At 35.9% G+C, this 15,150-nt stretch overlaps 1 protein-coding gene across 4 annotated transcripts in view; it reads right to left on the reverse strand.

Annotated features, from left to right (window-relative positions):
• Positions 1-3,983: 3,983 nt before the first annotated feature.
• BRDT (bromodomain testis associated) overlaps positions 3,984-15,150 on the reverse strand; it is an 80,863-nt gene continuing 69,696 nt past the window's right edge. For all 4 annotated transcript variants that reach the window (XM_078451676.1, XM_078451675.1, XM_078451677.1 and 1 more), the window contains 3 exons: positions 10,091-10,296; positions 9,274-9,448; positions 3,984-4,197 (listed from right to left, as the gene is read on the reverse strand). In XM_078451676.1, coding sequence (XP_078307802.1) covers positions 4,129-4,197; positions 9,274-9,448; positions 10,091-10,296 — 450 coding nt within the window. In that variant the 3' untranslated portion in view covers positions 3,984-4,128. The remainder of the gene's footprint in view (positions 4,198-9,273; positions 9,449-10,090; positions 10,297-15,150) is intronic.

Here is a 15,150-nt window from a genome sequence, read left to right on the forward strand (position 1 = left end):
CACCCACTGTGGCTTGCTTTTTGTATCATTCATCTTTGATACTAATTTCTTGACCTTAATTTGTGGTGATCCTGCTTATGTCTCTAGCCAACCTGGGACCACTCCAGCTTCTTGAAGACAACATTCCCTCAACATTGGTCCTGGCATCTGACTTCAAGAGAGCCCTACCATTTCAGTTGCTTACTGCTCTCCTCCCAACTAAATGTGTGTGTGGCAGGGAGGGGGTTGGTCCTCAGAGAGTTTCCCCTGCCTCTGAGACTGGCAATGCCTTAAAAAATGGGTCTCATGCAGGATATATTTGTAATACTAGAAACAAAATTGGTAGGTGTCTAAACTTAATTATAATCTAATCCCAATCAAAATTCTAATTTTTATTTTCACTCAACTTTTACAAATTGGATAAAGTGATTATAAATTTCTTAGAGTGAGAGCTATTGCCATTCAAAGGTTCGCTAAGTAAACTGTGGCAGCATAATTGATAGTTCATTTAGAAAAAAAGAAATCTGGTTCCCTATCTCTTACTATATATAAAAATGTCTTTAATCCACCTGGAATCTTAGTGTAAAATTTAATTGTCTGGATTTTAAGTACAAAATAAAGACTATTTTATCATCTTGACGTGGGGGATACAATCCAAAACAAGGCAGAATAGCCAGACACTATAAAGGAAAATCCAGACATACGGCTATATAAAATTTTAAATTTTAATGGAAAAAAAGGCAATAAATCTCAAAAGATAAGCAGTAGATTGTGAAAAAATGTTTCTAAACCAGAGGGCCAACATTTAAAAAAAAGAAGAAGAAGAAGCAGAAGCAGCAGCCTTGTACACATTGATAAGATAACCCAAAAGGAGAATGAGTAAAGGATATTATTGGTTACTAGGCAAGTCACATGGCTAACAAATACAAGAGAATCTACTCCACCTGTAGTCTGGGAAATAGAAATTTAAAAAGCCGATTATAATTTTTTCATTCAGATTAGCAAAGAATATGAAGGCAGTAATATCCAATGCTGGTGAGAATAATGGGGAAAATAGTACTTTCAAACTCCTAGGAATGTGACCTGATCTAACATTTTTTGGAAAAGTTATCTGGTACCTCCTATTAAAATAAAAAAACTACTCCCTTTGATTGTAACTTCTAACCCAGCAATCCCATTTTAAGAACTCTACTCTTTAGAAATAGAAGCACAATTATGCAAGGCTACATAAACAGTATATTTACTTCAGCATTGTTCATGGTAGAAAAAGACTGGAATCAACTGAATCAGTAGGGGATTATATAAATCATGATATGTCTGTTTTTTAAAAAAAAAATGAAAAAATTTTAACGTTTATTTACCTTTGAGAGAGAGAGAGCGAGCCGAGAAGGGGTAGAGAGAGAGGGAGACACAGAATCTGAAGCAGGCTCCAGGCTGAGCTGTCGACACAGAGCCCCACGTGGAACTTGAACCCACGAACCATGAGATCATGACCTGAGCCGAAGTCTGGCACTTAACCGACCAAGCCACCCAGGCGCCCCATGATATGTCTGTTCTATGGAATGAAATACATACTTTTAAAAAAGAATGAATTAGTCTATGTCCATTTAAAGACCTAGACAGATGCTCATGATGCATTAAGAAAAACCCAACTGTCAAGTAACATGTGTAAATGATCATGTTTTTGTAAAAACAACCCCCTCAACGTCCTGACATGTCTATATTTGGATGAGCAAAAGAAGACTGAAAAATCTTTGATCTCTCAATAGTTGGGGTGGAGAGGAAAGTGTTTCTTACTATCTCTACATTGGTAGTAAGATTTCTGGGCAGCATTATGGCTAACGAGTTTATGCTCATGAATTTGAAGTGAGACTGGTTATGGTTCCATGTGTTTCTGTAACCACAAACAGCTTCATGGGTGCAGAGCGGGCAGTCAGATTTAATAAGGATTTGAGTTTTGCCAAGTGAATACAACATGAAAGTAAATTATAAGGAACAGAAGCTTGCATAAGGAAAGCAGTGAGGGTATGAAGGGGAGAGGTACTGTGAAAATCTATAGGATTAATGGATTTTAAGGTCATGGTGAGGTCTAACAATTGTTGGAGTCAAGGGTTATCTGGAGTAAGCTAGAAAAAGGTATGAGGAAGTAGTAAGAAACTAGCGTGCTTGAAATTGAGATCAAGGAAAGATTTTAGTTATTGGCAATGACAAAGGAGTGGTTAAAGTTAATTAGCTATTTTGATCATTAGCAGGGAGGTCAAGGGACTGAGAAGTGTCCATTAGAGAGAAATATTGAGACAGAGACTAAAATCTCTGGGAAACAAGGAGTGAACCAGGGATGGTAAATGACTATGGGTGGTATAGTCTGATGATCATGACAAACTTAAAGCGGAGGATAAAAAGGAGGAACTGCGAGGGTGTGGGGGGGAAGATGGTCTGCAAGTGGCACCCCAAAAGTAAGAAAAACACTAGTGAAGAAACGGACTAAATGAGAGCTTGCAAGGGAGAGCCCAGGTTCAGTCAGAGCAGTGGTTCTCCAACTTTAATGTGTATTAGAATCACCGTTCATCTAAGGATTATTGGACCCTGCACCCAGAGTTTCTGACTCAGTAATTCTGAAGTCTGAAAATTTGCATTTCTAAAACATTCTCAGATGATGCTAATGCAGCTGGTCCTGGGACCACATTTCCAGACAACTCAAGAAGAGGGAAAAAACAAGCAAAAACTTGATTATATCGGGACTGATCCCGAATCCCAGAAAACAATATGAAACAGTTTTAGAAGTTGGAGAGTAGTAAGAGATGGGGACAGAAATGGGGTCCTCACAAAACTAGGCTTGAGTTGAAGGCAAATAAGTTACATGCAGTATTTCATGCGTAAAATTAACAGAAATAAACTCCATACAAGAAGTTAAAAAAAAGCGAAACAGTCTTTTACTAAAAAATAATGCCTAATATAGGAAGGATCAGTTAGTCAGTAAGCCGATATTTTCTCTGCTAATCACTACATATATCTGATATATCTTCCTTAAAAAAAAATACACACACACAGATATATCTAATCTACAGATGATCTTTTAGGAAAATAACAATGCATACTATTCAGTATATATATATACATACTAATTTCTTGGTTAAAAAATAGCTATAGTTGAGTGGATATGATTACCACTTTAATTCTAGCTGTTTCCTGAAGGTGTCACCACCATTTTAGCTACTAGTTGATTGTAATTTTAAAAATGGCTGTAAAGTATTTCAAAAAATTATATTGATTATAAAACAAGTGAAGTCAAGAAAACTTTTCCTCTTTCTCTCAATAATACACACAAACTTTGAATTTTTACTTTAGATGGTATCTTAATACTGCCTGAATCATTTTACACTTTAAGAGTGCAAAATGTTAAAATATATGAAGCAGATACACATGATTGATACATAATTGCAACTTGAGGATGATGAAACAAAAATAATTTACAGATTTAAAATAAATACTATATAGTTAAGTAAAAATGTAAACATTCATTGCTATCACATATTCACATTAAGAAATGTATAAGCTCCTATAGAAACTTACATCATATTTACTATTATTTTGCTCAAATTTAACATCAACCAAACCATAGGTAACATTTTCTTTAAGCTAGATTTCATTATCAACTTTGCATACAGAATCAGCAGAGAATTTTACGTAACCTGATGCTCAAAGAAACCAAGTATTATTTGTTAGAGGTTCTAAATGTTTTTGAAGGCAGATAGATACTTGTTATAAAAGTTAAAAACTCAACAGGAACTGGTTTTTATATACCTTTATATATTTTTTTCATTTTTAAACAAGGGGCTATCTCTTTTGGATTTTCATTGCTTATACAGGCCTATAATACATAGCAGACTATTATTTATAAAATAAATAAAATCTGGGAATTTATTCAATTTTTAGGGATTCAAAATTATAAAATTTCCTGTAAATTACACCATTTAGAAAATGAACATATAGCTATTAAAAAATATAGTGAAAATTGTTTAATCATTTTAGAGCAGTCAAAAATACAATATAAGATTGGTATCCTGGTGTTTGAAAGCAATCATTTTACCATATGCATTTTAATCTTTTAAATCATTCATTTTAAGCTGACGGTTAATTTAAAAAGTTTTAATCAAAGTTGTTTTCAAACATTGTCATAATATCGCTTTGAAGAGTCATATCAATGGTACCAGCCATCTGTAGAAAGAAGGAAACAATTCAATGTTACTTTTAAAAAATGTATGCCTTCATTATAACTATATAAAAATGATTACACAACATTTGAAACAAATTATACAAAATGAACACTATTTAACATAATGAGTTTATGCAGTTTTCTATTTCTGTTCAAATACTATCTGATTTTTGTTAAAATATTGCCCATATCTGGGGCGCCTGGGTGGCTCGGTCGGTTAAGCGTCTGACTTCGGCTCAGGTCATGATCTCACGGTCCGTGAGTTCGAGCCCCGCGTCGGGCTCTGTGCTGACAGCTCAGAGCCTGGAGCCTGTTTCAGATTCTGTGTCTCCCTCTCTCTCTGCTCCTCCCCTGTTCATGCTCTGTCTCTCTCTGTCTCAAAAATAAATAAACGTTAAAAAAAAAAAAATTAAAATATTGCCCATATCTGGGGCACCTGGGTGGCTCAGTCGGTTGAGCATCTGACTTCAGCTCAGGTCATGTTCTTGTGGTCTCTGTAAGTTCAAGCCCCGCATCGGGCTCTGTGCTGACAGCTCAGAGCCTGGAGCCTGCTTCAGATTCTGTGTCTACCTCTCTCTTTGCCCCTGTCCTGCTTGCCCTCTGTCTCTCTCTCAAAAATAAATAAACATTAAAAAAAATATATTGCTCATGTGATAAGTAAAGGTTTTAAAACTTACAAGAACACTGAGAACAAGTTTAACTTCTCTCTTCAACTAAGAGAGTAAAGTCTCAATGTAGGCAAAATATTAATAAGAATGTGAACTGAGATTATATTGTTTCATCTACCTCTGTAATCAACATAGTGTGCTAAGACACGTAAAATTATTTTCTGAATAAACCAATATCTTAACTATTAGAGAAAACTATTAACATTAAAGTTACAGGCTTTCCTTGATTGTGCCACTTACTATGTAACCTAGGACAAATTTTGTAACCAAGTTTATTTTATATATTGTCAAATGTAGGTATTTATGAAGATCGAATCAGACTGCATATGTAACATTTAGCACACTGTTTTTCATTAAATGCTAAAAAGCCATTAAAAATAACAAAGTAAACAAAAAGCAAATTAAGACAAAGGAAATAAATGTTTCCTATATTTGAAGCCTTCTATAAATGCCCATGTGGTACTAGTCTTTGGCATCTGAAATGATACCAACTATGAAATTAAAAGAAAATTTTTTTTATCAGTAAATAGTAACAGCCCAGAGTGATGGATAAATGTGCCAATTTGCAATCAATTGGTTAACTTCCTTGATGAGAATCAGTATTCTTATTGGCTATGTGGGAGAAGATTTAGAATTATGATTTAGCTACCAAAAGGATAATATATGTGACTCATAAACTATAAATATTTCTTTAAATATGCCATAGAAACAAAAGAATTTTTTTTGAGAGAGAGAGTGCATGTGAGCAGGAGAGGGGTGGAGGGAGAGAGAATTGTGGGGCTCGACCTCACAACTATGAGATCATGACCTGAGCCAAAATCAAGAGTTGGATGCTTAACCAACAGAGCCACCCAGACGCCCCCAAAATAAATTCTTAAAATCTTTACCCAGACCACTTTTTTTTAAAAAAGGTTTTATTTTTTAAGCAATCTCTACACGTAACTTAGGGTTGAACTCACAACCTCAAGATCAAGAGCTGCATGCTCAGTTGGTTAAGTATCTGACAGCTCAGAGCCTGAAGCCTGCTTCAGTTTCTAGTCTCCATCTCTCTCTGGCCCTCCCCCACTCATGCTCTCTCTCTCTCTCTCTCTCTCTCTCTCTCTCTCAAAAATAAATAATGGGAAAAGAACACTAACCATCTAGAATTCTATATCCAGCAAAAACATATTTTAAAAAATAAAGGCCAGTTTAAAACACATCCACACAAAAACCACACAAATATTTATAGTGGTTTACTGTAAATGCTGTAAGCTGGAAACAACCAATATGTCTGTCAATAGATGAATGGATAAACTGTGGTACATCCATATAATGGAAGTATTTAGTCAGCCCAAAAAAAAAAAAAAAAGCTATTAAGCTACAAAAAGACATAGAGGAACCTTAAATTCATATTACTAAAATGAAAGAAACCAATCTGAAGCAGCTACATATTATATGATTCCAACTATATGACATTCTGGAAAAGGCAAAACTATGGAGATAGATCAGTGGTTGGAAGGCATGAGTAGAACACACACAAGCAATTTTTTTTTTTAAGAAAAACAGACTTAAAAAAATGTTTTATTTATTTTTGAGAGAGCACAAGTAGGGTAGGGGCAGAGAGAGAAGGGGACAGAGGATCCAGTGTAGGCTCCATGCTGACAGCAGCAAGCCCTATGTGGGGTTTGAACTCACGAACTGTGAGATCATGATCTGTGCCAAAGTCAGACACTCAACCGACTGAGCTACCCAAGCACCCCCAGGTGACTTTTAAGAAAGGGAAATTACTCTTATTTTTTTAGTAGGCTACACCCCCAGCGTGGAGCCCAATGCAGGGCTCGAACTCACAACCCTGAGATCAAGACCTGAGCTGAGATCAAAAGTCAGATGCTTAACTGACTAAGCCACCCAGGCACCCCAGAAAGGGAAATTACTCTGATGGTACTGTAATTGTTGATCTATGTCATCATACATTTGTCAAACCCATAAGAAGTACAACACTAAGAGTGAATGTTGAAGTAAACTATGGATTTTGCTTGATAAACCAAGGTTGACAGTGATGTGTCAATGTTGGTTCATGGACTGTGGGGTGCTGATGGTGTGGAAAGTTTTGTGTTGATGGGAGGAGGGGAGGAGTATGTGGAAACTCATTGTATTTTAGGCTCAACTTTGCTGTGAATCTAAAATGCTCTAAAATATAAAGTCTATTACTGATATAAAAAGGCCAAATAAAGATATTTTCAGATACACAGAAGCTGAAAGAATTCATTACTAACTGACCTACGCTACAAGAAATGTTAAAAGTCCTTTAGGAAGAAGGAAAATTGTATCATTTGGAAATCTGGAGCTAAATGAATGAAGAGCACTGGAAATGGTAACTACACAGGTAAACATAAAATTTTAACTTATTTAAAACTTTTAAAAAGATTATTTTATGGCTTAAATATTAGCATAAAAGCAGGGAAGGTAGAAATGGAAGTACACTGTTGTAAAGCTATTCTATCAAATGTGAAGTGGTATAGCATAACTCACAGGAACACTGTGCTAAGTTAATGTATGTACTAAAATCCTAAAGCAACCATTAAATAACAAAGTGTTAGTGATAAGTCAATGAAGGAAATAAAATGGGATCATAAAAATGCTTGATTAAAATAATTCAGGAAAAAAAGGAGATAAAAAGAATGGACAAACAGAAAAGAACAAGATGTTGCACTCAAACTTAACCATATCAATAATCATATTGAACGCAGTTGATCTACACACTCCTATAAAAGGCAGAGATTGGATTAAAAAAAAAAGATCTCAATACATGTTGCCTACATGAAACTCACTTTAAATATAAAAACACAGGTAGGTTAAAAATAAAAGGATGAAAACATTTTTTAAATCATGCCAACACTAGTAATACAAAAGTTGAAGTGGTTATATTTCAGAGTAAATAATATCAGGAATCAAGTACATCATTTTGTAATGAAAAGGGGGTCAATTAATCAAGAGGCCATAAAAATCCTAAATGTTAGGTCCCTAACAATGCAGCTTCAAAATACGTGAAATAAAATAGAATTACAAAGATAAAAAGACAAATCTGCAAATCATACGATCATAGATGCCAATGCCCCCTCTGGACATTTGGTAAAATGAGCAGGCAGAAAATCAGCAAGAATACAGGAGTCTTGAACAACATGCTCAACCAACTTGGCTACCCAACAGCACCAGAACATACATTCTGCTCATGTGCACACAGAATATTTACCAAGGTAGACCATAATGTGGACCATTAAAAAAGTCTCAATGGGGGCGCCTGAGTGGTGCAGTCAGTTAAGCATCGGTTATGAGATTGAGCCCTAAGTTGGACTCTGCACTGAGCTGAGAGCGGAGCCTGCTTGGGATTTTTACTATCTCCCTCTGCCCCTCCCCCACTCATGCTCCCTCTCTCAAAATAAAAATTAAAAAAAAAAAAGTCTCAATGAATCCAATACATTATATATTCTCTGATTACACTGGAATTTAATTAGAAATTAATAACAAATTACTAGCCAGATAATTCCCAAATATTTGGAAACTAATATACTTCTAAATAAATAATCCATGGCTGAGGGGCACCTGGGTGGCTCTGTGGGTTAAGCATCCGACTCTTGATTTCAACACAGGTCATGATCTCATGGTTTGCAGACTGAGCCCCACATCAGGCTCTGTGCTGAGCCAGCAGTATGGTGCCTGCTTGGGATTCTTTCTCTCTCCCCCTCTCTCTCTGCCCCCTCTCAAAATAAAAAACAAAACAAAATAAAAATGAAAAAATAATCCATGGATGAAAGAAGAAATCCTAGTTTTTAAAACATCATTTTCTGTATATTAAGACTCCTAAGCAAGTCAGGTTTTTTTTCTTTCCAATCTTATTAAGATATAATTGACATATAATAGAAGTCAACTTCTTCCTCTAGTGTTGAACTAAGAAACACTGACCTGGGGCAGTTATGCAGATGGCATAACTCTGGGCCACAATTTATAGATAGTTTATTGATTTTTTCAAGAGTAATAACTGTAAGTAATGAACCACTTTATGTGCCAGGCACTTTCCTATGTGTTTACTACATGTAAATTCATTCCATCTTTAGAATAGGTATTATTTATTACCGACAAGTAGACTGAGGTACAGAGAGGTTAAATAAATTGCCAAGCCCAAAAGTCTAGAAAATGGGAGAACTAGTATTTGAACCACATAGTCTAGTAGCTCTAAGACAATACTCTATGATTATATTCTAGATCTTTGAGTATAAAATTTTTATTTTAGGCTCTGAATTTAAAACTTGATCCTCACTAAAGATGTAACTCCACTGTCACGGAAAATCACCCTGAATATATCTTTGAACATGTAAAAGACAGTACTCTGTTAAATCTTTCCTTAGATGTAATGAACTAAAATTTACTTACTGCTTCTCTCCTCCTCCGCTCTTGTTCTTTCTCCCTTGCTAAATTACGGTCTTTGAGAAGCAAGAGTTTGTATTTATCTTGAGTTTCCAAAGACTGCTGATGTTCTTTCTGCTCTTTTCCAAGGCACTGGTTTTGCATTTTATTTGAAAAAGATTGTTGAATGCAGCCAAGGTCCCTTAAAGAAACAGTATAGCTCAAAGTGGGTTTCAAAAGTTCCTTAAAAGTTTTTATTACATTACAAAGATATGTCATTAAAGTATAAATATAAAGCAATGTTTTAGATTCCCCTTGTCATGTTGTGATGTCGGTTTTTGTTATAATGCCATTTTTAAGCTTAACTTTTGATGTCAAATTTTACAAAGACAATCTATATTAACAAAGAGAAGTTTACATAGAAACTGTGACCAAGGTTATATAGAACTGTATTACGTTCTTACACATAGAATGGAAACATTAAGACATTTCTGGAAAACAATGTCTTTCTAATTTAGTTACATTAGTATCTTTGATAGTTTAATCACTTGATAAGTTCTATCCTCTTCAAAGTAGATACTACTTGTTAATTAAAAAAATCAATAAAAATTTGATTTTTGCAGTTATAATTTGCTCTGTATTCTACTAAATAGCTTAATCATGGTCACTTGACAAAAAAGAAATTTAATATATTTAAAATTATATGTCCATCATAGGGAATGGAGATTGCTACACATAGTCAATGCATGCAGATATGAATGAATACTTGAATAAATAAAAAGGAACTGATAAATGGAAAAAAAAAGTCCATATCTCCCAAGTTATAATCCAGTAAATTACAGACCTCTGATTTTCTTGCAATACTTTTGGTTCCTTTGTATTTTGTTCCACATGTTTCCGAATTAGTTCCTGTGTTCGAGCTTTTACTTCTTTTTCTATTGCTGCTTTTCTAAATTGGTTGAAGAGCTCATCTGAGGACTTTAGTATACCTGATGTTTTGACTGATTTGCCTAAACTTTTCCAAGAGTCTGCATTCTTGATCTTTATATCCTAAAACAAATAGTTGATTCAGTCTGTGTCTACAGATGTCAACATTTTGGAAGGAAAACAATAATTTTTGATATAGTAATAGATCACAGTAAGATTCTAAAAAACTTCCTGTAATTTTATTAAACTTAAGTTAAAAGTAACTGATGTCAGAAAAAATATGAAAATATGATTAACAGATAAACTCAATCATCTAAGACCAAATTAAAATAGCATACTTACCAATTATTTCAATTTAATGTAAAACATATACAGTTGACCCTTGAACAACATGGGGATTAGGGGTGCCGATGCCTGCATAGTCAAAAGTCCATGTATAACTTCTGACTCCCCCAAAAAACTACTAATTGCCTACTGTTGACTAGAGGCCTTAACCAGTGACATAAGCAGTCAGTTAACACATATTTTCTATGTTATATGTATTACATACTATATTCTGACCATAAAGTAAGCTAGAAGAGAAAATGTTATTGAGAAAATCACAATGAAGATAAAAATATATTTACAATACTATACTGTATCAAAAACCTGTACAAACTGTATCAAAACCATATCAAACTGTATCAAACTGTATCAAAAACTATAAGGGGACCCACACAGTTCAAAACCTCTGTTGTTCAAGGGTCAACTGTATATTTAAAAAAATATATTTTTTAACATTTATTCATTTTTGAGAGACAGAGACGGAATGTGAGTGGGGGAGGGGCAGAGAGAGAGAGACAGACAGAATCAGAAGCAGACTCCAGGCTCTGAGCTGTTAGCACAGAGCCTGACACAGAGCTCGAACTCACGAACTGCGAGATCATGACCTGAGCTGATGTTGGATGCTTAACCGACTGAGCCACCCAGGTGCCCCAAGGGTCAACTGTATATTAAGAGTACGATAATCTGCAAGGAATATAAAAATAAGTAAACTAGTCACTGTAAATAAAGATATTTTTGGTCCTATAGGGAAAATAAACCAAATATACAAATTATTAATAAGAGGCAAAGAAAGATAATGCCATATTTGTTGGGAACCCTCTGACATGCCTTTGTCTTTCCTTTCTTAATAATTAACTGATTGTGACTGCTGTTCTTAAGGGAGATGTGTCATGATCTAGATCAGTGCAATCCAATAGAAATACATATAGTTTAAAATTTTCCAGTACAGGGATTTTATCTGGAAGAAGGTGGAGGAGGAGGATCTTAAGCTTACCTTGTTCCATGGATACAACTAGGTAACAAGCATATAAATGTAAATAACCCAGAAAATCACCAAAGACTGGCAGAGCAGCCTCTACACAGCTAAATACAGAGAAGAGGCCATGTCAAAGAGGGTGGGAAGGGCTAGAGGTGGTGGGGAGCTAAACAGACCCAACAGACTCTCTGTGGGACTGTCTGTGGGAGGGAGGATGCTGAGCACAGGGAGAAGAGAGAAACGGACACCCTAGGCACCAGGAAGATGAAGCTCCATAATATTTGGCTTTGAAAGCCATAGAGGCAAAATTTTGCAAGTTCTTACAATCAGCAGGACTTTAACACTTGAAACATTAAAAATAAGAGGGCTCTGAACTCAGAAACCAGGAAAGCAGAGTCCAAGTCCTTAAATATTCCTTGGGCACTGAGACCATCCAAAGTGATGCCACAAGCCTGGCAGTGTGCAAGCAGCCCTGAAAGGGGCCAGCACCACTCCAAAGTGACCCCTACCATGGGAAGAGAAAAAGATAACCACACACACCAGTTCAAATGCAGCACCAGCAATAGGGTGGGGGCAGACATCTAGTCTGGCTGCAGTACCCAGCCACTAATGAAAGCTTGTCATGGTCGGGGATCCTTGGTGGCTCAGTCGGTTAAGCGACTGACTCACTGTTCATGAGATTGAGCCCTGCATTGGGCTTGTGCTAACAGTACAGAGCCTGCTTGAGATTCTGTCTTCCTCTCTCTCTCTCTCTGACCCTCCCCCACCCTCTCCCTCTCTCAAAATAAACATTAAAAAAAAAGAAAGAAAGCTTGTCAGGGCAAAACACCTATGCTACTGTGTCTCTGGCAAATGCTGGGTCTGAGTCAACTCAAACCCAAGGCAACCAAAGACTGGCTCATTAAGAGCATTGGGACTAAATCCTACCTACAACAGGCAAAGAGAGCCATTGCAGATGACTGGGCTGAAGGCAACAGTAAGGCACACACAACACACATAAGAGACACCTCTGAAACTCCAGGTTCTGGTGAACAGGGAGCAACTGCGTTGCAGGGCTCTATAGAACCTCTTTTTCAAAAGGCCATTACTTTCAAGTGTAAGAGGTGTAGCTGACTTTCATAACACACAGACACAGACATACAGAGTTAGACAAAACGAGGAGACAGAAGAATGTGTCCCAAATGAAAGAACAGGAAAAATACACAGCAAGATACCTAAGTGAAACAGATAGGTAATATGCCTGATGGAGAAGTTAAAGTATTGGTCATAATTATACTCACTGGACTTCAGACAAGAGTGGAAGAGACTTCGGTGAGACCATTAAAAAAGAGATAGAAAACATAAAGAACCAATCAGAGATGAGAAACTCAGAAACTGAAATTAAAAATAAAACAGGTGGAAGAAATAGTAGACTAGAGGAAGCACAAGAAGAGATTAGTGACCTGGAGGAAAGAGTAATGGAAAACAATCAAGCTGAAAAGGAGACAAAAATATAAATAAATAAATAAATAAATAATGAAACGACACTTAGGAAAGTCAGCAACACCATCAAAGGTAATAACGTTCACATTATAGGGATCCCAGAAAAAGAAGGGACAAAAGGGGGGCAGAAAATTTGAAGAAATAATAACTGAAAACTTCCAAAATCTGAGGAAGAAACCAGAAATCCAGATCCAGGAGGCACAGAAAGCTCCCAACAAAAATCAATCCAAGGAGGTCTACTCCAAGACATGTAGAAATTAAAATGGCAAACTATAGTTTTAAAAGCAGCAGGAGAAAAAAAAAGTTACATACAAGGGAAAACCCCACAAGGCTATCAGCTGATTCTTCAGCAGAAACTTTGTAAGCAAGAAGGGAGAAGACATGATATATTCAAAGTGCTGAAAGAAAAAAACAATCTGCAATCAAGAATACTCTATCTAGGGGTGTCGGGGTGACTCATTGAGCATCAGATTCTTGATTTTGGTTGAGGTGATGATCTCATGGTTCATGAGGTCAGGGCCTGTGTCGGGCTCTGCGCTGACAGTGCGGAGCCTGCTTGTGATTCTGTCTCCCTCTCTCGGCCCCTCCCCACATGCTGTCTTTCTTTCACTCTCTCTCCCCCAAAATAAATAAATACTTAAAAGAGAGAGAGAATACTCTATCCTGCAAGGCTATCATTTAGAATATAAGGAGATAGAGTTTCCCAAACAAAAGTTAAAGGAATTCAGCACCACAAAACCAGCCCTACAAGAAATATTAAAAGAGGATTCTCTGAGTGGAAAGAAACATCCTAAGTAGGAATAAGAAAAGTAGGAAACACAGAAGTAGTAAAATTAAGTATAGCTATAAAAATCAGTCAAGGGAGTCACAAAATAAAAGGATGCAAGGTATAATACCACATACCTGAAATATAGGTGGGGAGGACAGGAGTGAAGAATGGGTCCAAACTTAAAGGACCATCATTTTAATATAGACAGCTATATATAGAAGATGTTATATATAAACCTAATAGTAACCAAAAATCAAAAACCAGTAATAGATAAGCAAAAAAATAAATAGAAGAGAATCCAAAGTCTGTCACTAAAGAAAGCTGGCAAACCTTGAGAGAAGGGAGCAAGAGAAGACAGGAACAGGGAAGAACTACAAAGCAAACATAAAACAAGCAATAAAATAGCAATAAATCCATTCCTATCAATAATTACTTTGAATATAAAAGGACCAAATGCTTCAATCAAAAGACATAGGGTTTTGGAGTGGATGCAAAAAAGCAAGACCCATCTATATGCGATCTCCAAGAGACTCATTTCGTACTAAAGATACATGCAGGGGTGCTTGGGTGGCTAAATCAGTTGAGTGTCTGACTCTTGATTTCAGCTCAGGAGGGTTCCCCAGGGTTGTGGGATTGAACCTTGCATTAGGTGTAGAAACAGAAAAGCAGTTCTCATGCAAATGGAAGTAAAAGGAGAGCCAGGGGAGCAATACTTGTATTAGACAAAATAGATTTTAAAACAAAGACTGTAACAAGAGACAGAGAAGGACACTATATAATCATACAGGGAAAAATCCAACAAGATAGAACAACTGTAAATATTTATGCAGCCAACGTGGGAGTATCCAAATACATAAAACAGCTAATAACATAAAGGAAATAATCAATAGTATTACAATATAGTAGGGGACTTGAACACCCCACTTACACCAATGGATAGATCACCCAAACAAAAAATCAACAAGAAAACAGTGGCTTTGAATGACACATAGCACCAGATGGATCTAATAGGTATATTCAGAACATTCCATCATTAAACAGTAGAATACACATTCTTTTCAAGTGGAAACACAACACTCTCCAGTATAGATTTCATGTTAGGCCACAAAACAAGTCTCAAGAAATTCAAAAAGAAGTCATACTATACATCTTTTTCTGACTACAACACTATGAAACTAGCCATCAACCACAAGAAAAAAAATCTGAAACAACACAAATACATGGAAGTTAAATATCATGCTACTAAACAACAAATGTGTCAACCAAGAAATCAAAGAGGAAATCAAAAAGTACATTGAGACAAAAGAAAATGAAAACATAATGGTCCAACATGTTTGGGATGCAGGAGAAGCTGTTCTTTTTTTTTATTCTACAAATTATTTTTTTGTTACATGTAAAAATTTTTTTTTAATATACATACTAGTTA

The sequence above is a fragment of the Panthera onca genome, chromosome C1 (genome assembly GCF_046562875.1).
Source record: "Panthera onca isolate mPanOnc1 chromosome C1, mPanOnc1 haplotype 2, whole genome shotgun sequence".
NCBI lineage: Eukaryota > Metazoa > Chordata > Mammalia > Carnivora > Felidae > Panthera > Panthera onca.